The sequence below is a fragment of the Hyalella azteca genome, unplaced genomic scaffold (assembly GCF_000764305.2).
Source record: "Hyalella azteca isolate HAZT.00-mixed unplaced genomic scaffold, Hazt_2.0.2 contig8696, whole genome shotgun sequence".
Taxonomy (NCBI): Eukaryota; Metazoa; Arthropoda; class Malacostraca; order Amphipoda; family Hyalellidae; genus Hyalella; species Hyalella azteca.
This window is the reverse complement of record NW_025938782.1, coordinates 368,145-395,323: the sequence shown is the minus strand read 5'-3', so window position 1 is coordinate 395,323 and position 27,179 is coordinate 368,145. Positions and strand designations below refer to the sequence as shown.

Sequence of the window (27,179 nt, the reverse complement as noted above, 5' to 3'; positions counted from 1 at the left end):
ACATGCATTTATATGGCTAATGAGGATATAGGCTGAACACATAATTGTGACAATAACTTGAAGTATAACAACGATAAATTTTAGAAATGGATGAAAACTGTCTTATATAGTTTCATGTTCTGAAGCTTTATCTAGGCTAGCAGTATTTTTTGTTATAATTTCCACACAATATTTCAACAAACGCAATCAAATACAATTTATCATGTTCTACTTCGTGCAATAAATCTATCAATATTTTATGCCAAAATAATTTGCTAGCGAAGTAATTTGCTCGTGCACGAGTGAGTTCTACGGAAAATAATGGACGAGGAAATATTACTGCATGAAACTAAAGCTTTCAACTGACTGTTATTTCGCAACATATATTAGGCCTTCTAAGAAAAAATACAGATTTTATTTCCACCAAACATTGAAAGTACTGATTTATGGACAAGGTTAGGTCGATGACGCTTTTTATGAGGACATTTTCATTCAAATATTTACGTTGCAGTGCATTTCAGAACTTTGCAAAGGTTCTGAAATGCACAATATTTTTTTATTCACGGAGTTTTAATTGCTCATTGCTTTTTTCCCTGCGTGTAATAATATTTCAACTATTTTATAGATAGTTTGTAAACAATCGAGACACGGAAGAGCCCTAGTTTGAATAAGTTCTCCATAATGAATAATGCGCTCCAATAAACTCTACGGGATCTTGGAATGAGATTCAATTTACTAAAATTTCAGTAATTGTTAGCCCCTGACATACACCAAATTTCAGTAAATTAATTAATTCGGTGAAAAATGGTAAGTCAATTGGTGTCTTAGTTTTTGCTGTTCAACCCCCATGCAGTACACAAAATAATTTTTATCGTCTTAAGCTCAATGAACTTTTTTCATGCCTCTTACTCAATATTGACGGCATGCACGATAATATTGAGATATTATAAAAAAATTGGTACGTTGTGGAAATTTCGAATTCTGAATACAGTTTGCTTTGGTTTTTTTTACTCCAGCGGCGAATTAGGTAGCATAATGTTTAGTTTTACTATATTTACTATATTTTTACTATATCAGTCAACGACTTTTTCTGACTGCACAAGACTTTACGGTAATGAAATCAGTCGACGTAAAAAGTTTATTGACCTGCATTATCTCATGTATTTATAGAAAATTATTAAAAACAAATGTTAGTAGACATTTAATTGATAATTATTAACTTATAGTGAAAATTGAGAACGTACGCGTGGAAAACCAAGGTTCGTATATGATAGTAAAGGCGATGAAACCCACGATAATCACTCTAGTTCGGCCTACTGCAAAAATCAATTCCAAATTAACGATCAAAAGAGAGGCAAAATTTTATTTGATCAGAATTCTACCTAATTGGTAATTTTATCCGCACAATTTGATGATACTGTGTTGTAATTACATAGTTTTTAGTTGTATTCTGCACATGCAAAGCCAGCCGTCAACGCAAAAATAAAGTGGTCAATATTATTGGCCTGTTCCAAAGTCATACAGAATTCTATAATAAAATTAAATATACCACTCAAAGCTAGTGCTGGCATCTCGACCACGCAGGCAAGCGTTGACAAGTTACAGAACAAAGGTGCAGCTGATTCGTGGTGCGTTTCAATACGCTAATTCATGAAGGAAAATGTGAGGTAAAAAGGAGTGAGGCAGCTATAGGGATGAAGAAAGAAAGCCTTGGATAGGTGTGAGTGCAGTCATGTTGCGTGTGCTTAGGAGGAGCCAGAAGGGGGCCGGTTTTGTGGTAGGCGGAGACTGTTTCGAGGGGTCGGGAGGTGTCCGCAGATTCCCGAGGCAAGACCGAGCCGAAACTGGCAGTAACTTGTAACTTTGGAGCAAGGTGGAGTGGTCGGAAGGTAGTGTTCGCTGACTCTGAATCTTAACCCCCACCGACCCTCGTTCTCTCTAGCTTGCTACAAGCCTCAACTACTGGCAGCAGCTGCTGCAGCTCATCGTCTTATTTACGGCTGTTTATAGTTGGTGTATCGTCTCATGGACGCTCAGTGAGCCTTGATCTTCTACGTATCACGGCTCGTAATTTATCCTACTCGTAGTGTCGAGGTGCGGTCGCGTGCGTACCATTAGATGCATGGTTCTCGACCACAGTGTGCCCGCACTTCCAACTCTTTATTGCCCCTATAACAATTGACGCACTTGTCCTCTGGACAGAGTAAGGGGGACTAACGCCACAGCCTTCTGCTCACTGCCACAAACTGGCATTAGAGTTTGTGAAACGCTCGTTTATGCCAGTGATGGCAAATTAAAAAAAAATGATCCATGATAAGATTATTTCAAATCAAGGTTGTGTGGTGTGATTCTTGAGTGAAAATAAGTGACTTAAACCCAACAACAATGAGTTCGTATCAGTTCGTAAACTCGATGTCCGCTTGTTACGGACGAGTGCAAGATGTTAGCGCCGTTGCGGCCGATTATTACGGAGCCGCAATGAATAGTTACGACACATGCTATTCTCCACCACTGCAGCAATATGGAGCTTATACACCCACGGGTGCCTCTGCTTTACCAAACGGAACCCCGACAGCTGACTTTTTAACGTCGTCAGTGGCAGCTTCTTCAGCTGCTGCCACTGGGAGTCTGGGCACAGGAGATGAGAGTGGAAGCTCGACCCCAGGTCCATCTGTCCATCCCCGGCTACACCAGCCTTCCTCGTCTCCAGTATCTACCCCTCAAGCCAATACGACCTCGGGAACCTCTAATAATATTTCGTGTAAATTCGCTCCCACTCCTGAGTCGGGGACTAATCCCGTCGGATCTCCTCAAGATCTTTCGGTGTCAGCCGGAGGACCGGGATCGAGCGGGTCCACGAGTGGATCTGAGCAGAATACACCGACTAGTGGATCAGGTGGTGGTGGTGGAGGAACCTCAGGTGGTGCAAATAATAGTGGAGGGAACAGTGCGTCAGGAGGTGGAAGTGAAGCAGGAGAAGGAAGTGAAGCAGGGGATTCCACAGCAGGTGGATCGGGGTCGAATACTAAGTCGAACCCTCACATTTACCCGTGGATGAAAAGAGTTCACCTCGGAACCAACAGTAAGTGAATCAGATTTACTCTTTAAAAGTTGTCAGGCAACTTTTATTATTTCATGAAGCATTCTCTTAAGGCTCACAAAAGAGTTTTATCCATAGTCTCTTCTCAGTTTTTTTAAGCCCTAACTTTTTATTAGTAGGAAATATTTCGCTACTTTATCGGGTGGTGCCATGAAAATTACGATTTTTTATATATGCGCATTAGGAGTATTCGTTTCTGAATTTATGAAAGAAATACAAAAATTCAAACTTTACCACTGATTTTCGTAAAAAATTTGAAGCCTGAGAATTCGTTTATAAGTGCACTGCATGGTAACATAAACCAATATATCCTGTCTCCATTTTGAAGAATAATTGATTGAATTTTGTTCTCCAGTAAGTTCATCGAGGAAAGCGTTATTTTTAAAGCAAGCTTCGCCAAAGCAGAACATGAACTATTGCTGTTCTTTATTTTGACATATTTCACGTACTATTTAATTAATTCAAAGCTCAAGTGTAGAAACTTTTTTAAATTCCACCAGTAACGGCTGCATTACAAAGTTAATTAATTAATGATTTTGGTATGGGATTTTGTTTATTTAAACACTGTGAAGTTAAATTTATAGCGATCCTTGCATCCGAATAATTCGATGATTAAAACTACACTACGAGTATTGATTTACAATTCTATTTGATTACTCTATCTAATGATCAGAGAGAATAATTTTGAATTATAATCTGCGCAAAAAACCAAAACATGTAACAATAACGAATGTAATACTACAATCTGATCTCGCAAATCAGAGACATTTGCATGATCTGAATTCAATACTTTTTATTATCGACTCGCAGATTATAACTATTTGTGATTATAACTATTTGTGCATAGGTTGAAAGGTTCGAGTATTGTGTGTTTGTAAGAGCGTAGTCGATGTGTATTGCGACCTAAATTTTTGTGATTTCAAATCCTGCAGCGATCTATTCTGCATCCCACAAAAATTTGTACTCTTAAAAAAATTTGTCTTTGATACACGCGGAAGTCTTCAAATCCGTATTCCCGCAAATTAGCTTATCTATATATTTTTCTTATCCTTATTCATATATACCAAATTTTAGAACAAATATCAATCGTTAGTCCAACGAATTAATTAAAATTTAAGCATTAACGGCAGTGCTTGTTGTTCAACAAATTTACTTCCTCTGCAATCAGAATTGAAGGCACGAAGAATATTTGAAGGAGAAGCGCATTGTAATCTAATAAGATAATCCGCATTAAGATCAGACATTGAATTCTGAATTGTTGGATTAGATTACGTGCAGGTGCTGCACATTTAAATTAATACTTTTAAAATACTGATTACAACGAGTTAGGGCAGTGTTGAGATCATTCAGGCAACCCGAATGAAACATGAATACAATACAGTGAAATACATAGATAAAAAATACATGAATAAAAGAAACACATGAATAAAAAAATGCATGAATGAAAGTAAAATACATGACGCATTCATCCAGAGAATTGAGGATTTTCCTCCAAGCAGTTCTATAATATTTACATTTTATTAGAAGCGATTATGTAATAAACTAAAAATAGTATCAACATATTATGTTAGAATACAAAAGACAAACAAATTTACAAAAGACAAAGACAGCAAGATCTTTTAGGCTGCATTTTTTAGACAGTTAATGCGTACTTAAAAGTTGGTGCGATCGGTTATGAAACATTAAGCGCGAAAATGCCCTGGAGAATTTCGGAAAAAATATGTTAAAAATTGCCTGCAAGTCAAAGTTTCATGTTAATTCAATGTTTTTTAAATAGGACCCGCCTGAACATAAGTGAAAATTTTTATGCAGGTTGAACAATTATGTTGTATTCATAATCCATTAGATGCAACGAAGTTAACTACAGCAGTCAACTTATAAGACGAAAGCAAAATAATTCGAATGGAAATACGATAGTTTGATATTCGCGTTTTTACCATTTTAAAGTCGTTCTTCATAGACCATTTTCTCTATTTATAATCATAGATATTTTGAAGCGACTTTATTATTCTTAGGTAATGTTTTTTCAATATGTAAATACCGCTTTTGCACCGACAACCTCGGAATCGACGGCTTACGCTAAATCTTCTTTACTCGATGAGCACAAGCACTCGAATTGTCGGTATTAATCACGCGTGCATTTATTAGCCGATGTTGTATTATACTTGAAATCCTCTAATGTATTAACATATTTATATCCGTTATGATATACTTTCTGTCGTCTTCTTTGGCATTAAAAGAGTAAAACTCATCGAAACTAGTTCAGTTGAGTTAAACCTAATTAAGCCTTGATGTTAATTTATGGTGGTGGGTTTTTGGGGCATTTCTTTACTGGGATGATTCCTCGTAATCCCAAACGCAAACGAAATCATCTATTTTTCTCTATAAAACAAAATACTTTTCTCGATTCCGGCAAAGTCACTGACTTATGTCGTGATATTAAAATGGGAAATAATAAACCAGTGTGCCAACCCATACATTGAGTAGAATTGAATGAATCAACTTTATATTCTCAATTAATATACCTGTCAAGAAAATATATTTATCTCATCGCATTTGCTTTGCACATTATCTCTTTAAAAATTGTAGGATATGATTTTTTGCAAGTTATATTTATTTGAGATTTACCATCGGCAAATATTCATACTTGGTATTTTAGTATTTCAAATTGCAAACTTCTCACCTGACGAAAATCAGTTTCGCAAATATTTTGTCCACCATAAAATACCCAGTTCTCAAGAAGTTCAATACCAACCTTTATGNCAAAAAATTTTCCACTGTGAAATGCGCAACATTGAATTTTACGCAAATAGGTTTTACTCTCAATTGAAATCTATATACCATTATATAGATAGACTTCTTCTCTAATTTTGAAAAATTTAGAGGCCAGCTTGAAATTTTCAAGTTTTCTATCTCCCCTAAATCAGCTGTTGGCATGCACGACTGAAACGCACGAGTCTTCCGCTGCTGCAGCCCCGTTGCTGCTATTGTTTATATCTCCTCTAATCCGTCTCTAATGCTTCTAGAGCCCCAAAAATTTAGAGCTCTAAAGTGAGCGAGAAGACCTGAACATAAAGCCAATTGTCGAGTTGTTGTTGATGACTACAGAGGCAATCGATTTGTTCAACGTGATTTACGGTCAAAACATAAGTCAATTTACGTTCAAAACATAATTCTTGCACCAAGTCAGGTTTATCGATAGTATTGAGCAGAATCCCAAATAAAAATGATTGCAGAGGTTGAGATATAATTTTCTTACTCATGAAGACATCATCTTCGAGAATGAAGCTACAAAAATTAAAGAAATTGTAATCTGACATTTTTTATTCAAACCCAACACTTAAAATTCATTCCAAATGTACGCTGTAAAATAAATTAGCACCTACCTATACACTAATCTATAATTTCAGGCGATTATTCTAAATCATTATAGAGTGTACGTAAGTCGTTCCTTTTCGTAAAAGGCTTAAATTTTCTTGAGTGGTGGGCAGCGTGTAAACAATTCCTCGCAAATACCGGACGGTCGTAAATAGCTGCTCCTCTAAACAGCGGCAGCAAAACTCAAACAATAAAGCTTACTCATCCTCGAGCTTTTTTAGAGCATGAATTATGTGAAAAGTCGCAAGAGATTAGTTTCAAGTTTTTCCCTAAACATTAATTTTTTAGGCGAAACTTGAAACTAAACGAACGAAAATGAACTTGGATTAAACTAAATACATGAAGATGTATATTTTGTATTAATCTGTTCGAAGAACACGGCCTGCTCTTTCAAGAACTGCGAGTAGTATGGACCCAAAGAAGTAAACAAAGAGCACCTCATACATACAGTATTATAGCACCTCAAACAGATTAAAACTCATACGATGAATTCATGAAAAATTTTGTTTGAATTTAAGCCCGATTCCCGCCTAAATGACGTTCTCTCACGGAATGCAACTTGAATACGATACAGTCTTGAATATGAGCGAAAATGTTTTCAATCAAAGCTACTTCTGACATTTAAAATAGAGTTCCAATTAATGCGACTTAAATTCTGGCGAAAAGAGTGAAACCATAGTCCATTTGTTTTCCACTTGAAATAATTGTGTGACAATTGCAACAAATCATACATTTTATTTCACCCCTTTCAATAGCTCGTTAAATTTTATTTTTTCATAGGCTGTGTAGGCTCGGCCACACCACGTTTACGTTTACTTACGTTTAAAAATCTTAAATTCTGGCGAAAAGAGTGAAACTATAGTCGATTTGCTTGCCTCTTGAAATAATTGTTTGATAATTGCAACAAATCATACATTTTATATCACCTCTTTCAATAGCTCGTTAAATTTTATTTCTTCATAGGCTGTGTAGGCTCGGCCGCATCACGTTTACGTTTAGTTGATACCTTGAACAGCCTCGCCTGTGAGTCGAGTTCCTAAATCCTTCTCTTGAGAAGTGACATTGACAAATACCGTGTGACACAACCACTCTCGACTGCAAGAAAACCTACCGGAATGATCTCGAAAACTGAAACATGGCATGCAGCAGCTTCGGCTGTGAGAAGTCATATTTTCATATCCGGTAGCTATGACTGATTTTCATCCAAATTTCCATCCTAAGAGGGGAAAATTAAAAATTGTATCCAACTAGTTCATTGAGTCTCAACTAAATTACTAATTTTTTTACTGATCACTCGAGGTTCTATTTATTTCGTGTCAATACTCTCACAGGAAAAAATGAGCCTATCCTCAGCGTGTGAATGCAGCAAGACAATATTCTACGTATATTCAATAATCTTTATATTCGTCGAACTTTGTTTGAGTGTGGGATTGCTTCGGGCGCGTATCCACGATACGTATCCTTAAATTCAATTCTTAGTGGGAGAATAGGAAAGGTTTGAAGGAGAGGACGAGGGAAGGGTTAGATAAAATTTTATTTTTTTCGAGTTATATATAATAATGAGTTTTATTTAAGAGATGCATAATAGAATTTTTGTCTATTTAAGCTGAATTAAAATATAAAGAGCATGGTCTATTTAAAGTGTGGGTTTCATGGGGCTTCAATTTGATGAGAATACAGCAGTTTTCTTATTATTAACCGAAATATGGATTTCGGGAATGACTGAATTTTGGAAGGCAGGATTCTAAAATTGCAGGAATTATCAAGCCCCGGCAAATCCGAACTAACCTGCAATAGTGTTATATAAATTGCAACTAGGAAAATGCACAACAAAATATCTTTCCTTATTTATTACAGCATTCTACTTAATTTACAATTCTTATTACCACATCGCATTTCTAGAGCATCGACTAAGTCATCCATTTTCTACCAAGTACGGAAAAAGTGGATATAGGCTTTCGTTCCGAGATTGAAAAAATAACCGGTTTTGGTTTGAGCGAACCTAAATTTTCTTTATAATTTGGTGCATCATTACGTGTGATGACCTTAATTTTGTCACTTCCAATAAAGTATTTCCAGCTATGAGCAGATTTTCACCTTAATTTTAAAGATCACTTGGTAAAGTTTTACATGATATCAAGCTACGCATATGCCATTTACTTGCGATAAAATTCCCAGCAGTCTGAAGTTATAATAATAATAATAATGTTAACTCAATCATGAATTCTGATTGCATTATTCAGCAGTTGCATTGTATTTGTATTTGTTAGAATGTCATTTAACAATTTGGGAAGAAGCGTACGTGTTACTATTCACATCAAATGTGCACAGCCGCTGATCGCTCATAACATAAAAAGGTTCCCGTCAAATTCCAATGAAGCAAATTATTCTAGTTGGAACTTTGAAAGTTAATATAACTAAAGCCAGAACAAACATCATTAAATTGATTCATTATATATTGACCTTTAGCTTACATATTCATAGATATTTTACATGACAATATTTCATAAACGATTTAACTAATCAACTACATGACTCACGAAAACTATTGACCACCGGATTTTGCTCTACGAAAACAGTTGTTATATCAAACAAGAAAATGTGTGTGTAGTTCTTACTAGTGAAAATAAAATTCCTAGCTGATAATCCTAAATGACAATCTAGCTAGTATATATTTAATATATAACAATAGGATACAGGAAATAGGAAAACCAAATTCATACAGAGAATCTATTCCAACCTGCATCTATATGTATAGCTGATGCTGCGTACTTCATATCATATATGATGATGGTGTAAAATAATCCATGTAGTGGCTCCATTCCAGAATCACTTCGCCAGTGGCTTATGTGTTGGCTTCTAAAATCCCTTTCAGTTTGCGTAGCCCCGCCATTTTGTCACGGTTAACTGGTCAATACTGGGGTACGGGGGGAGTAACCCCCCATGCCTCTACATCGTCTCCTGGGGGGGGGTCACTCTCCTGCTACTTCAACGACTTTTATCGATCGTTTCTTCAATTTATTGCACGATTGATAATTTCTTCTAAGCATTTTTAAGTTGCTGCAATTTCAACTTCCAGACAAATAAAGTTTTTTTCTAAATCTTCGCCAGATTTTCTTCAAGCTTTATAGTATTTATGAAGGCACGCGTTCGGTCAGGCTGACGACTTCAGTCATCGGCTGCTGGTTTACGTAAACAAATTTCTTTCAACGCAGGAAGATCCTAAGCAAACACGCCTCTGACTAGTCCATGTAGTAGCTGCTCGTCCTGACTTGAAAAAATCTTTTATTCCTGCTCCCGATGTGTAAGGCTCACAAACAGTGCACATTTTACAACAAATACAATGATTTACAAGGCACAAATACTCTGAAATGCCTTATTTTAAATTTCAATCAGATGCAAAAATTGAAAATGATAAGGCGTTAAAGACACAAAGCTTGGGCTGTAGTCTATTTAGTCGCTACAATCTCTATTTTTTTCTTGGGAATAAGCGAGGAATAATTTTTGACCGTTAATTTGGATATCCGAGATTTTGTTATTATCACATATGAATGTGAAAATTCAGTTGGCTTTATGTTATTCTTCAGTTTTGAGCAGAATGTTTGTTAAGGCATTGCCAATTATATATTATGAATATTTGCAACTATGTCTGTCTCTCACATCTCAATATATCATTAGATTTAATTCTTCTCTTTATGTCGCAACTTGATTTAAATAATTAAACGCTTTAAACTTACATGCATTAACTTATTGGTTCTATGTTCTATAGCCATGCATTATAAAATTAACTAGACAGATCAGTTGACGTGTTCAGTATTTATAATAATGAAACGTGCAACAATACAGTTTACAAAAGTTCTGTAAACACGGTAATTAATTTAAAAGAGTCATCGAGATCAGTGTAATTTTCAGTGGAAAATATTATGCTATACAATTCTGGAATAAATCCGCTTTTACCTCGAGAAAAGCGTGTTCTATCTCTTAAAATCTTGAAAAATTTATTTGTCAAAACACTCATCGCCAATTAAGGCAGTGAACATCAGTTACCCTAACAATTTCAAAATTTCCCAAATAATACCTTCAAATCAATTAAAAAAATTACCTTATCTTCTGTAGATTCCTCGTATATGAGTGCAAATAATGTCAATAAACATCTTCACTACAAGCGATTGGATTCACATGAACGATTTCACTAAGAATTGAAAATCGTTCATGCGAGTTTTCAATGCCATAAAATTGAGGCAATACTTCACAATCTCTATAAGACCGTTTTTCATGCATCTTAATTTTGTTTACAATTGACAGACTTACAACATGGGAAATTGAGCTGCCTTCACTGATCTATATACACTGTAATTTGCTTCCTTAAAAGCTTTCTTGATTTGTAAACTTCCACCGTTATGTGCAATGCACTTAAATTGAAGCTGTTCTTTACAACTATTTGCCTTATATAATGTATATATAGTCTGGTAATAGTGAAAAATTTAAAAAATGATAAATTTGAGCTGCTGTTAGGAAGGGAGCCGAGGCATCCAAGTCTTTATTTTGAGCTGGCGTCTCGATCACCGCGAAACTCCCTCGCCTTCCGGTCCCTAAGCCCAATTAAACGTGCGGTTAATTGTTAATGGCAGACTCGACGCTTCCTCCGCAGGTTTCCGGGCTACTCCAAACTTTTATAAGTGAAGAAAACTGCGCACTCGCGTGTGAATTCTTTTCGTCATCAAAATAGCTTTTTACCCTCGTCGTCATCGTCGGTATTTGTAATTCTTTTTAGTTCAACGAGTAAAATGGAATATATAGGTCGGAGTTGGAAGATGAATGAAGTATATTATGCATTAGAAAATATCTGTTTGTAATGGTATACATTTTCAGTTAAAGTTAAACTAAATTAAATATATGATAATTGAAACGTACGAATTTGTTCTTATTATGAGACATTCTAGCAAGAAATTTAAAAAAAACAGCCTCAATCAGTATGATGACATGAATACTGTAATCTTAAGCATAACCTTCCAGCTAAACTTTAGACTTCATTAGCACGGAGGGTTGATTTAGGTTGTAAAACGTAACGTTACGGTTGCTACTGATCGCTGACAATAAAAATTATTCTAGAACCTTCAGAATCAGACACCGATTAAAAATATGTGATACTCCAAATGATTCTTATCTATAGACTGGAACTCTGCATCAAATCGATTCTCCGAAATCTCACGCCTGCTTCCGTAAAGACGGCGCAGCAATACCGCGCCACGTGAAGTTGGTGGTGCAATTTTTTAAAGCTTGCTGCTTGTCGGTCCATTGTGGCGTACCAAGCTCATTTGGAGACCTGTGTTTACTGCGCTCGCAGTTTCGGTCCCTTGCATCGCCTTGGTTAATCCATTACTGCAAGATTAATTATGCTATTCTGGTAGGCATAGCATAAGTGACATGAGGACAAAATTATTTGCAAAACCAAATAAATACTTGAGAAATAAAGAAATTTTTTAACCTCTACAAACGGAATCTGTCGCTTGTCAGCTAAAATTTCGACTTAAAGGGCAAGACTTAATTGTTTGGAGCCATATGACATCCTAAACCAGAATTTCATCGGTAATATTTATTGCACATCGTGTGGATTTGGTTGAACATATTTCAGTGCAGATGATGGCTCGATTTTAAAGGGTATGGTAAATTTGATAATGATCAAATTCAATGGTTGAAAACTTGAAATTATTAGAGCAGAAATTTATTCTTCTCTGTTCCATTACAACTTGCGAATATTTTATTGAATTTATTGAATATTGAACATATATAAGGACCGGGTAATTTTCTTTCAATCTAATTTCTCTGTATCCTTAATGTATCAATAGTTGCTAGAAAACTTTTTTTGATGAACACACCAGCAATTAACGATTAATGTTACATGTTGAAATGAGTCAGTCACCCAATCAACACCATATTTAATGTCCCATGCATGCAATTTCTAAATTTCACGTTACTATAATTATTGTTCTCTAGATTAGTACGTTAATTGCCTTAAAAAATAAAAAAAACAATTCGGACACATTGAATACATTTCACTCTTAAGCGGTTATAAAAAATTGAGTATAGGCACGAGCCCAGCACCAGGCTTCGATCTTCAGCTCATTATTCTCGCTCGAATAGTCAGAAAAAGCGTCGACGGAATATCGAGAGAGAAAGGCTGTAATTGAAGCGACAAGATGAATCGCTTTTCTCGATAAGGGACTCGGGACAATGGAAGAACTGAAAATCCATAGCAAATCAGGAGATACCACAGAAGTCTCAGCGCCTACGATTGATTTAAGTGAGTCTGAACAGCGAGGCTCGGTTTTACTGATAATGAAGCATACATAACAAAACATAATAGTATTTTCAGAAGTGAATAGGCTAATATTAATTTTGAAATTGTATTTTCCTTGGCATTGTATTATACTATGTAGTTTGATGACGTGTGGTGCTGCAATATACGGGGTAGTTCTATATGATATAAAATTATTGTATTGGATAATATTAGTATATTATTGAATCCAACCTCCATCTTTGTATTACTATTTACCCTCCAGTAAGGTATGTCCAAGTAAATTTGAATGTTCAGTAAATTTTACAATTTTCGAGGCAGTTTACGAAGTTTTTCAGTCTTCCAGAGCAGTAGCTAATCTTAATTTGTACAATAATATACGTTAATTAATGCCGATTGTAGATCCAAAATCGAAAATCGTGAAAAATGAATTGTCCGAAATGAATTTAATTACTGAAGGAATATTTCTTTTTTCTAAGTATACAGACGATTTTGCTCTAAACATTTTACAAGGAGGAAAGCACTAATGCAATACATATTGAGACTCCTATGCCAAGCACTGAACGTTTTCAGTGAAGCAAATACTTATGAACTTTCTTGTACGTCATAGGTTTATTGATAAGATGTAAAAGCCACAGAAAATGTTGAGAAAAATAATTCAAACCTCAATTAAAGGCAAGAAAAATTGCTGTGAATATTTTTTTTGTATTGAGAACTGTAATAAAATGTCTTTTTTAACTTGAGAGGGAATAGCAAGTTAATGGAAGAATTACTTCGAGTGAAATCGAGTTTAGGGCGCGTGCCATTGTTCTCGGAATGACCTCCCGTCATTGAGAGGCGTGATAAGAGTGGGACTGTGCATAGCAATATAATGCATAACATAGGACGATCGTAGATAGAATTGCCTTGCACAAATATAGTACATTTCGAAAGTTTTTTGTGCGTAAGATGTCTTTGAATAAAATTAATTGGTTAGAATTAAAAATAGTAGTCACGTGACATTGTAATTTTAATGTGCACTTCAAATGAATGATAAATTTGAATTTAGATTCGAAAAGTGATTACCTTAGATTATCGCGAATTAATCAATTACATTTTAAAGGTTATTCTGCCGCAGAAATAAATAGGGCTGAGAATTTTTCCAGCTGCTCCGGCTGCATGGATCTCTTTCTTGGATAGATTCTCTATGAATGGATTCATTATATTTTCTATATTTGATCACAAAATCATTTTCTTTAAATTTCTTCGTATGATTTATAATTGTTATTCCTTGTCATTTTACTAGTAATTTTTAGGTTAATTTCTCATTATGTTACGAACAATTTAAAATAAATTTTCATGAATGCCTACAAACAGACGGTATTCACACGGCCCGCGAGAAACGATTGCTGGAAAACCCCAAACTCTTTACTGAAGTTGGTTTCTCAAGCACTCGACAACAAGGCGAGATCTAACGTGATTCTCATACAAATAGATCCCCACACAGAGTACTTGGAAGAAGCTCTGACGATCCGCACGAATCTTTCTTTCCTCTTTATTGTTCTCCCATTGATCGAAATGCTCTGTTGTTCCTGAAACTAGAGTCGAGTTTTCTAGAATTGTCTTTGAACTTCCAGGAAGCATGCCTTCTTTTCGTTGAACTCGGCGATGCAGTTGACGAATGTATCCACGTCAGAAAGATTCTACACTTTCGTAAAACAATGGCTGGAATTAACATATATAAAATATTATATAATACATTTTTTTGGAGCAAAAAATTGACTTTTATGTTACAATACAATCCAGGGATGAGTAATAGCGAACCATCACCTCAAACAAATTTGGCCACTGAAGCTCCTTTTGTTATCATAGGCTGTTATCAATAGATGAAATGTTCTCGCATCTTTTTCCCTGAATAATTAGGAGGCAAAACATGCATGAGCAACAGGCATGTATTTATGTGCAACTTCATAGCGGGTGGTCCAAGATGCTGGTAAAAAATCGCCCTCTCACCGAATCTTGGATCGTCTTTCTAATGCGGGATGCGGATCGATTTTTCTAAGACATTGTTAAGGACAGAGAACGAATGCCTCACAAGAGCTACACAAGGTCATTGTTAGTGTCTCCAAAGCTTTGCTTCGAATGAGCCATTAAATAGCAACAGTAAATCAGCCAAGTAAATCCTTACACAGCACCACAGCCTGCCTCGTTGCGTGCGGTTAATGGTGTTGGCTCTGATAAGTGAATCTCTTTGCTTTAGTTGCGGCCACTGTTAGCAGGAAAAAAAAATTTGCGATGATAGCAGTTTTTTTAATTTGGTAAAAGAGTTAGTTATGATGAAATTGGAGCATTCCACAAACTTCATGCAATGGAACGCAAAAATGTGCAGGTGTTGTTTTATCTCTAAGTTAAAATCGAATGGATAATGAATCTTGGATAATAAAGACCAGGGATTGAAAGCTTCAATTCTGCTCATATTCTCGAAGTGTTCTTTTTATTTTGTTAATATAATATATGGCTTTGTTTTCGTTCGTCGGGACGTTTATTGTTCGTGTTTTTTCACTCCAGGACGTTCATTTTCGCCCCAATAAAATAAAAGGGATAAATGAAAAGCGATAACTAGCCGAAAAACTATCATGAGCGATCAAAAATTTTTAATAATGAAGTTATGTATCATTGCCATGCAAGTATTAAATACATTTTTTTTTTACTTTGCAGGGAGGAAAGTTATTAGAATACGTCAAAAATAATGTTATTAGTAGTTTTTTCCTTGCACATATAAAAAAATTGTTTACTAATATAAATATTTCAGTGAACAAATTTATTCTAAAAATCCTGTAGTGTGTAATTCAATTATGACTGTTCTATTTTTTTTTTTGCAATGTTCGTCTGATATCAATCGTCAATATTTGATCGTGGGTTTTATTTAAATCTCTCCAAGATTTAAAAAACAGCAATCTTTCTTTCATAAAATATTTTTGATATTTTAAAGCTGCACGTCGAAAGTGACTTCTACTCACCATATCAGCAGATAGCCTCATTTATTTCTTACATTTCTAACACTTTGAATTTCTACTCGTTTAATCTTACGTTTCCTTTCAAGTAACGCTTCACAAGTTTCTTCTCTTTTGTTTACCAGAAGAATTCTTGGCACTTCTCACGTTTCTTCTCCTATGTTTATCGGAAGAAAACCTATTCTCTCGGCCGAGCTCGCGAACGAAGGCAGGCAAGCGAGGAACCACATTCGTAACTGTCGAGAGCGTTCCGTCAAAAGGGCTGCTGGATCTGGGCCTAAAACTACGCCACCAAAATAAATCTAGAATTTCTTATGGGCGAATTTGCCACCGATGAGCAACGACCGAGCATATATAGTTTAATACACCGGTTCATAGGATTCATGAGGCCAATGTTCATCTAAATAGTTTATCAAAATCTATCTAAGCAACTCTTTAAAAGTGATATGAATTTAATATGTCATATTTTAGTCTAAAGAAGCCATTACGGCTTGAAATATAATCAGTATGAATTTTTCGTCATATGACTAATTATTTTGAAAAACACTGCTAGTAAAGTTCTAGTAAATAAATATCTTAGCGACTTTTTCCATGAACGAAAAAAATTCGTATTGGATGCCGCACTCGCAGGCATTTCATTTGCATGCACATATTAAACGTTGCCTCATAATAAATTCCCGGATTCGAATAAAAATAAAAGAGTATAGCAAGTTACTTTACATTGGAAGCAGTTCGGCATCAAATATTTTCTAAATACCTGTACTTTCAACGTTTTAATATACGTGAACATGAAGTGCTCCACTTTTAATTGACACACGATTGATGATTGTCAATATTTAAAGACACAGAGAATTGATAATTCTTTAATCGTGAATTCCCTTGCAGATTTAAAAATTTATCAGACTTTGTTTGGCGCCATCCAGCTTTTTCCCACAAGGAGTTTGCCCGCTATCGAGCCCTCGTATACTATCAATATTCTCCCGAAGTTTGCAGTTCTTCTCCCACTTCTCTCAATAACATTCGGACTCGAGAAAAAGCCTATCCTTGAGTCAAGTTAAAAGTCGTCGGGAAAAAGCGAACAGTGATAGATTTTCTCATTATTTTGGATACCAGCGGCGAGAGGAAGAGGAGAAAGTTAGTCGCTCGTCTGACTTTGAATAGCAAATGCAAGGCTTAATTTGAGTCTGGTGATGTGAGAAATTCCTACGTGGTAGGCTGGCCGATTGAATCAACATCATAGATGTTTTTTCGAGAATATTTTCTTGGGGAAACTTGGAATCCTTCTTTCAATTTACCTCGAAATTAAAATCAATTATCCATTCGATATGATTCAGAAATTTTTAAATTATAATGCAATTCGTTCCGGTATCATAATTTGTTGGAATTACATTTATATCATTATTTCTGCAGCAATATCTGATGAAATCGAGGTTTTGGATCTAGTCACATATAATAAAATAGACATTAAATATAAATAAAATAAAATAGTCAGGAAATAATAATGAAAACAAATGGAATCCAAATCTATGTTCACGATGGCTACACGTAGACATGATGGTAGGAAGACCCGTTAGGTAATGCTTGAAGACGCGCAGAGAGCCCATGAATATCTGTCATTTCCTGTTCTAATGAAGCATTTACCGCGGCTTTTAAGTGAAGCTTAACAGGTGCAGGAAGATGTCGTCTGAATGGCACAGCAACATTAGCTTCAGTCTTGTTTTTTTTACATCATTTGATCCATTGGGGCTTGAGTTATACGGATCCCCGCGCCATGTGTGGACACTAGATTGACAAAACGCGTCAAGACCAAACACATAAACGAAGACTCGTTTTCAAAGAAACACTTGGGCTGTTCAAGTCTCGAACATTCGAGGACTCTTCAAGACTAAATTATGATGGAGAGTTCAATTTAAAGTTCACGCTGTAGCAGCGTTCAGAATTTTACGCAAGTTCGTTCACGAAATTGAAAAGGTCAAAATAATGTTATGGAAATAATAGAAAACTTAATACATATTTCAGGACGTGTTGAATTCCATACGCTCCGAAATATAATGATTTCTTTGATGATGACAACGAATGGCTGAGTATATTATACTAAATCAAATCAATTTATCATCAATAAAAAATAAGAACTATACGAGTTAATAAAATTTTAGTACATAATTAATTTAACTCTCTTAAAAATTAGTGTCGATTTGATTTTAGTTCTAAAGAATTTTTGTATTAATTCGAAATAATCTAACGAAATAATATAAATTACTATTAAGTCTATCCGCGGCTTTTAAGTGAAGCTTAACAGGTGCAGGAAGTTGTCGTCTGAATGGCACAGCATCATTAGCTTCAGTCTTGTTTTTTTACATCATTTGATCCATTGGGCTTGAGTTATACGGATCCCCACGCCATGTGTGGACATGAGATTGACAAAAGGCATCGAGACCAAACACATAAACGAAGACTCGTTTGCAAAGAAACACTTGGGTTGTTCAAGTCTCGAACATTCGAGGACTCTTCAGGACCAAATTATGATGGAGAGTTCAATTTAAAGTTCACGCTGTAGCAGCGTTCAAAATTTTCCGCAAGATCGTTCACGAAATTGAAAAAGTCAAAATAATATCATGGAAAAAATAGAAAATTTAATACATATTTCATGCGTGTTGAATTCCATACGCTCCAAAATATAATGATTTATTTTATGATGACAACGAACGGCTGAGTAGTTGATACTGAATGAAATCATTATCATCAATAAAAAATGAGAGCAATACTAGTGAATAAAATTTTAGTACATAAAAAATTCAACTAACCTATAGATTATTATCAATTTGATTTTGATTATTAAGAATTTTAGTATTAATTCGCAATAATCTAGCGAAATAATATAAGTTACTATTAAGTCTAAAACTGTTCTATGCTTACGCGAAATTATGTCACGTATGGAATAACTGCAAAAAGTACTCAGTTGGCGAATACCAAGCCTGCGGCGGGTTATTAACTTTGACGAACGACCAGCGATCTATTGATTCCGGTTGAACACAAGCTGTATAATATGTCATCCTTTGACAGGTTCCGCAAGCGACCTGTATTTTTCTATCACTGCGACTTGTAATTGTGCATTTTTCTATAAAAGAATATCCGTAAAATCATTTCCCACTGTTCAGATTAATATAGAAAAAAAAATGATATTCAGAGATTGTAAAAGTTATTATTTTTGCAAGATTCGGAGACGGTATACAACTAGATATTTCGATCGAAGCAATCATTAATCATGTGATGTGATCTACTCCTTGAATTATATGACTGGATTATTTTCACAAAACTATGTGACCATAGAGTGAATAATTCCAGGGAAATTCAATCAATAGATGCGTCAAGAATGGAAATTATAAATAAAAATATTCCACTGACTGAATATCGCTCCTACCTAGCCATGAAAATGCATTTAATTTTTAAATCATTTTGTTAACGAAAATTTTTTATACACCAACGTAATTCACTAAAGCTAAACTAAAATGAATTTGGTTTCAATTTAAACACAAGTTGCTAGAACCATTTTACCAGTTTATATTTTGCTATCCCAATACAAGCAACTAGAAATAATGGATGCTTATTTATTGCATTGTTAATGAAAGTCGGAACATTATATACATAGTAACTTTGTGCTTGGGAAACTAAAAGACGTTCATATAGCGAGTAATCTGGTGGCTCAGACGGCTCAGCTCAGATCCCGTAGTGGAGTGACCTGAGAGGGAAACATCTGCGAGAAAACGTTTCTTTTGAGTGATAAACGTGATGGTTTTGTAGCAAATGATAAATGTTCAGTGTATCGTTTATGTTTTGTTTCATTAATTACTCCAAGTTCTAAGTATTGCGTATGGTTTAAGTTCATAAAATAAAATTATGAAAAGATTGAATGAAAAATGCGAAATTATTAGATTTTTCAATATTGTAACAGTTCTTATGCTGCTGGCTCATTTTTCTTAATCAAAACTAGTTAAATTAAATGTACGTTATGTTAGAACTTTATTAATGTGCACTAAAATAAGCTAAAGGTTACTAAACATGAAGTGGATTCAATGTCTCTTAATTTATGATTAAATTCTAGTAATATTAAAAACTCATATATTTTGTATCGCTGCAGTAACATGTGGCATAGAACAGCTGCATACGAGTTTTTGAAGAGCAACATGGGGTATAAAACAACGGAAACAATGTCTTATGAAACACATGTGATATGAAAGGATATGTGAAAAGTAGATAACAAAAAATTAGATAAAATTCTAGATCAATACAAGTACTCATAAATCCTATGCACCTCATTCAATAACATTCACCAAGTTAGTCATGTTTTCACTCTCCTATGATGGGAAGTGTACGATCGTTATCGATATCACAAAGTTTTTTTCAATTAAGGCTGCATTATTGATGTTAGCTGTCAGAAAAACCATCAATCACTTGTGCCTCTCTCACACACTCTCTCGAAATTGGCAGACGCGGCCTACCGGCCTGCGCATCGCAGATTTAATAATCAATCTCGTAATGCAATTCTTTTGGTGGTACCAACGAAATTATATCATGAAGTCAATTTTGAAAATCCGCTTGACAATTTTTCGTTATCTCTGATCAAATATGAACACTAAAGTGTCCCCCATTTTTTCAACTATAAAACTTCTCGCGTAATTCAATTCTAATGTTACAAATAAAAATGGGTATTCTAGTAATAATTTAGTTCCTCCAGGAAATATGGATAATTGTACTCTCAAGAAGAAGAATTCTTACCGACCAATACAGGATTAAGGTTTGAACACATTTAGAATGTTATAATTTTTTAACATCAATATATGAATTTTTAACATATTTATTTTTTAAAAACTAAAAATGTCTTAATCGTCTGATGGTTAATTCCGCAAAAGGAAAGAAAACCCTCCAATCAGCCTAGAAAAGAAAGGATTCGAACGAGAGAAATAACAGAACTCGCTATATTCCTGTTGCTCTGACCCTATTTCCCCATTGAAGCGAATCTTTGCTACTTTATCGATTTCTATTAGAGGCTTCGTCTGGCCATTCATTTGTCTTGTTCTGCAGCCAAGTCCACTTTTCCTTGAGTTACTGGGAGAATGCGACGACACAACATCACTTATTTTTAAATCCTTGCATGGAGGAATAAAATATCCTGGTACAGTTATTGATAATTTGCAGTAGTAATAGAATTCAGGAAGAGAGAGTTTATTATCATAATGATACATTTTCTGCGATTGTGTTTTCGTGATTCGTCATCATGCATTCGTTTGTTTGAAATCAAATTTATAAAAACTCATAACTATAACTACATTTTGTTAATAATTTTGGCTCAGGTAAGTGTGCTTAAATTATAATTCGGGCGATTATTTGTGATACAATCAGTTTGTTCACGAAACCAAAGTCTTAGTGCGGTTAGCGGGCAAAAGTCCTATTGATGAAAAAATAATTATTTTAAAGTAATTCCTACTTTTCGATGCGATCAATTGAAAAATATATGGTTTGTAAGCTGGTTATTTAATTAATGCCTCGTTAATATACATAGGAACACTAATTGTAATGATATGTTTAATTTTGACTCATTTATAAATTTTTCGTTGAATAATTTTTGGCATTTAAATAAATTCATTATTTAATTGCATACAAATGTTGAAATAAACATTAGGTCATGAACCATCTTAACAGAAGGCAATTATTATGTACAATAAATTAAATCCAATGTTTTAAATAATTTAGCGCACTAAATGCTGGCGATATCATTAAAAAAAACTCGACACTTTGACAGTCTCATGTTTTCCTCAGACTTTTGAACACTCCAGAGGCAAGGAGCTTGTCGGACATTTTAGGATTGGACGTCTTTATTTCATTATGATAACGTCTTAGTGACGCTTCATCCGTCATCCGCTGTGGGCCCTGACGACAGTTCATCCATCAAATGTCGAGGAGGTTGGAGACAAGTCTGAGACTCCCATGTAAACCTAGATGTAGTCTCAATACTCTTAAATGTCGACTCTGATGACTCTGACCTCAGTCGGTGTTTAAATTTGCCTCGAATAGTCCAAGAAGCTATAGGAATTTGCGCCAGATAGAGTGAAAGATTTTATATAAACTTCGATGAAGTTTGATAACCAATAATTTCAGGCTTCGATGAAATATGCCTCTGAAACTTAAGGATAGCATACATATTTTTTGAGACTTCAAGCAAGGTATGATATGTCTAAAAGGTTTCCGAGCTGGAAGAGTTACCCCCTACATACCCAATCGGATTTCAAATAATAAATAAATATTTCCCTTGTAGTCTTAAAGAAAGACGATATTTTGCTCCAAGTCTTGAAGGCTGAAGACATTTTTGGGGAACAGGGGCTCGTTGTTCACTGGGTCCAGAGCTGACGATGGGCGACACATTGGATGATCTATTGTGACGCGTACAAGAAGGCCAGCGTTTTGGATCATTAATCTTTCTCGGACAACGCTTGTTCTCCGCGCTATGACATTACAACAGATAAGTGTTAAAAGGCGCGTTGTTGTCAATGCCAGCGATTGTTATTTTATTTGTTTGTTGTTATATTTATCTAGTTTTGACTAATTCCGTTGGGTTGCATCTATACATGTGTGTGCAGTTATTTCAATAGCTTGTTTGCTCGAAGCACCTGGCGGACGACCTGCGAACTGCGGTCGGTGGTCTGTGCGAAAAATACTTTGCGGTTGTACTGAAGACCTAGACGAGATTTTGTTAAATGCATGCGGCGTCTGTTTCCGGATTTGCGAAGGGCCTGAGGTATAGAAGCTATAAATAACTGCGGTGAGTGCAGCTTTATCTCTCTTTATCAATAGTCGGGGAAAACAATATTGTGAGATGCAAACTTGTATAGTATGATGTTATATTTTTCTTCAATGACAGAGATAACTATTCATATCTTTTGAGAATAAATGATTATTCTCGTGCATAAAAATGAATAAATGATGACATATGGCTTGGCTGTACATCTTTGAATTATTATTGATTTATATTCACTTCTTTAAATTTAACGTCATTGGTAGAAAATTTCCGATGGTGTAATAATTCGTACCAATATTATTCCATATTTGATATATTAAGTTACCGCAATTTTTTAATTATGCAAATTACTTCTTGGAAAATTCAATAAAAGTAAACTTTTGTTTGTACGCCTCTGTAGTGGGTCCCACTCCAGATTTTCTTCGAGTTCTCTTTGAAGCAAAAAGTAAAATTATTTGATTGATCCTATTTAATTGCCCTCTCTAGCATTAAATCTTCACGAGACTGGCAGTTGTGCATCACCAAGCCTCAAAGTTCACATAAATATTGTTTGCCTGTGCGCTTCATGGCCCCTAGTCTGCCTCGTTGTAGAATTTGCACGTCATTTGCATATGCACGCTGGAACAAACGTTGCGTTTAGGCTCTGCAATTAAGATTGAGACGTGCATTGACTTGGCGACGTGTATATGGGGTGAGTTGCATGGCATTGCATACAACAAGTAGCTGATTTAAAGAACAATCAGGAACCGCTTAATTTTCACCTATAGTGGTTCTTAAATTTATTTATAAAGGATTAACGTGTAAAGAAGTGATTCCTGATGTTAAATAATTATTAAATGAGCCTCAAAAAGCTCGGATCTTCCTTTGTTTGAGATTTACAGGGACATGCAAGACTTAGTTCTGCTCTTAGCCTGATCATTTTTATGTGATGACTATTGACGTGAAGCGAATCTGAATAAACGTGCGTAATTCTTTTGATTTTTTAGCTCAAGGTATTTGGGTGATCGTTACACACTTGGAAAATATTTCAATATGATGGCAAATATATTTTATTGACAAATATTTTAAATTCAAGTTATGTACCCAAGTAGCTGCATCAAGCTGTAGGATAACTTGGAAGTTGAGAAGACGAAAGAAATAGTACACTGCAGGCTTTAGTATTGCACTATTCGAAAATCATTTAGTTTTTCAATTTAGTGTTGTAGAAATCTATTCTAAACGGAGTCCCACAACAAGAAGTCATACGGACACAAAACTATATAAAAAGCCTAATAAATAGTTAGGACTATAATCGAACTATGCTAAAGTATTTACTCGAACTTAAATTAGAGTGTTGTTATCGAGCCGAATTGAATAGGAACATGTGTGTGTTTCAAGTGAATTTCTTTATGAATGATAATAAGTTTGGTGATAAGGAACAACCCTAACAAAATTTAGAGTCACCCCAGCTTCTGGTAATCCAAATCAGAAGCTGCCGCTTCTGATAAAAAATTTCCCTTCCTTCCCAGTAAATTTTTACTAGGAAGGAAGTAGCAAGTGAAACTAACAAATTAAAAAAATATAACTCAGTACTCACTGAAGTGAGTGACAGAGAGCGCTTTTTCTCGTCAACGAAAACTTGAGGTCACGGACGGACGGACAGACAGACAGACGGACAGACAGACAGACGGACATGTTGAGCACAATAGTGCATTTTTTCCATAAATGAGAAAATGCGCTAAAAAGTTGCATGAGAAGGATCACGTATCAAAAAACTGAATAATAAATATTTCTGATAAGACAACGCGTGGTTTCGATAAAACAATAACGAAAAAACTATAAAACCAAGAAGTTTTTCTTATAACACAACAAGTAGATCCTATAACAGAAAAAAACTAAGCAAGAAGAGATGTAATTGAGCTGGCTGAAATAGCGAAGCTTGAGGATTAGTTGCTAGATGTTTTGAAGGTGGTACAGGGGCAGGTTATGCGCTGGCTGCAGAGACAGCACCTTTTAATGAGCGCGACCAGTTGAAGGGTAATGAGTGACAGCGCCATTTGTTCCCTTCAAGCCCGCGCTACGCAGCCAACGCCGCTCAGACACGACCAACGTCTGCCATGGCCATGCCGTGTGCGTGCCGTGTTTATCACATACTTCAATACTTGTGCAGCAGACATTACTTCAATACTTGTGCTGCTTACTTCAATACTTGTGCTGCTTACTTCAATACTTGTGCCGCAGACATGACTTCAATACTTGTGCAGCAGACATGACTTCAATACTTGTGCAGCAGACTGATCACCTCAATACTTACTGTACTGCTTACTTCAATACTTACTGTGCTGCAGACATTACTTCAATACTGACTGTGCTGCTTACTTTAATACTTGTGCAGCAGACATTACTTCAATACTTACTGGGCTGCTTACTTCAATACTTGTGCAACAGACATTACTTCAATACTTACTGTGCTGCAGACATTACTTCAATACTTACTGTGCTGCTTACTTCAATACTTTTGCAGCAGACATTACTTCGATACTTACTGTGCCGCTTACTTCAATACTTGTGCAGCAGACATGACTTCAATACTTGTGCAGCAGACATCACTTCAATACTCACTGTGCTGCTTACTTCAATACTTGTGCAGCAGACATCACTTCAATACTTACTGTGCTGCTTACTTCAANAACATTTTCGACCATCACCATTTCCAACTATCACCATTTTCAGCCATCACCATTTCCAACAATTACTATTTTCAACCATTACCATTTACAACCATCACTATTTCCAACTACCATTTTCTACCATCACCATTTCCAATAATTTCCGGCCATTACCATTTCCAACCAATACCATCTATTTCCAACCATTTAGTGGCCACCGATAACCGTTCATAATGCATGGTTTACCAAGACCTGTCTCTTATACACATCTAGATGTGTATAAGAGACAGATATTATATTATGTTATATTATATTATATTATATTATGTTATATCATAATACTTATATTTATATGAGAACATCATTACCATTTTTCAATATATTCAAAATATATATTTTGAATGCAAATAAATTCTCGCTTATAGGCGCGAATTCTTACTTATGAGTCCCCAAAACAAAACTTGTTTGGCAAGCTGTCTGTATATGCAAACAACGAACCATCGAAGTATCCATATTAATGCTATTCAAACGCAAAAAGCTTGGATTCTTGAAATTAATTGTTTAATAATGTCTAATTGTTTAATAATGTCTAAAATTGTGAATATTATTTTCTAATATGTATGACAATTGAAATTATCATATTTTCAAAGCTTTCAAATTTAATTGGCTTATTTACATAGAAACTTAAACAAATATACTTTTAAATTAATTGAAATATCAACAAAAATGACATTGTCCATCGACAGCAAAGAGTACATAAGAGATAGTATAGTATGTTGTAAGATGCTCCTACTTTTACATATATTAAATTATATTGTTAAGGATTAATCTCACCCATAAAGCACAATTTGACCCAGCTGAATATCCATAAGAATGTCAATAAGTTGCTCCCACCGTCACCGTAGAGCGGCTGAGTTGTGGGGGTAACTGGGGAGCGTTGGTTGCAGCAAGAATGATTGTAAGATGCCCCTACATCTACTTATATTAAATTATATTGTTAAGGATTAATCTCACCCATAAAGCACAATTTTACCCAGCTGAATATCCATAGGAATGTCAATAAGTTGCTTCCACCGACAACGTAGAGCGGCTGGTTGTGGGGGTAACTATATAGGGAGCGTTGGTTGCAGCTAGAATGATTTAAAGGCAGCCGCTTGCCGGTTGTTCCCTGAGGTAACATTAGTACGTGTCAAGTTCCCGCTCAGGAGCCACCCAAGCTTGCACTTATCATGAGTCTCCGGAAATCTGCTCGATGCTCCGTAGTTCGATCGTTCGATGTCGTGAACGTCAGCCGACGGTTATTTCTGAATTAGGTCATTCAGTAACCAAATTTCTCGGTTGAGGATAAAATTTCTGAAACAGATACTGGTATGAGAGCAAAACTTATCTAACCTATTGCTATTATTCTATTTATATATTGTATTGTTTGACAACATTAATTCAAGAGAATCATTCAGTGTTTTAGTTAGTTATTTTATGTTTTATTCTACGGATATGAGCAATCTATTTTGATACCCTATTTTGTTCCTGAGCGCGAAAAAAGCGGTATAAAATATTGTCTGATGGATTTTGAAGCATTGCTGCATCAAATAATTAACTTGTCTACATGGCCCAAGGCTAACATTTTTGTGTTTTTAACATTCCAACAAAATTAAACTAAACTCCAAAACAAAAACAAAATTAAACTTTAACATTCCGACAAAATTAAACTAAAACTGAAACTGCCCAAATTTGTTAGATGGTATGAATGTGAAAAGTGAAATGTGAAATAATTTGAGAATGCAAGCATCAAAAATCATTGGGAGAGTTTAATTCTTTGTTTCAATTACTGATACAATGCCTTGCTGCAAGACAATCAATAAATTTCAAGTCTGATCTTCACCTACCGATCGCGTGCATGCTCACAGTCAATTTCTGCCTGCACGACTTTAAACAATAGCACTGAAAACTTCGAATTTAGGCCAAGCCAAAGCTCATTAAGCAGCGCTTG

At 35.3% G+C, this 27,179-nt stretch overlaps 1 protein-coding gene across 1 annotated transcript in view; it reads left to right on the top strand.

Moving 5' to 3' along the window:
- Positions 1–1,822: 1,822 nt before the first annotated feature.
- LOC108671904 (homeotic protein Sex combs reduced) overlaps positions 1,823–27,179 on the top strand; it is a 43,565-nt gene continuing 18,208 nt past the window's right edge. The window contains exon 1 of the mRNA XM_018159500.2: positions 1,823–3,061. Within this exon, the coding sequence (XP_018014989.1) occupies positions 2,365–3,061 (697 nt within the window). The 5' untranslated portion in view covers positions 1,823–2,364. The remainder of the gene's footprint in view (positions 3,062–27,179) is intronic.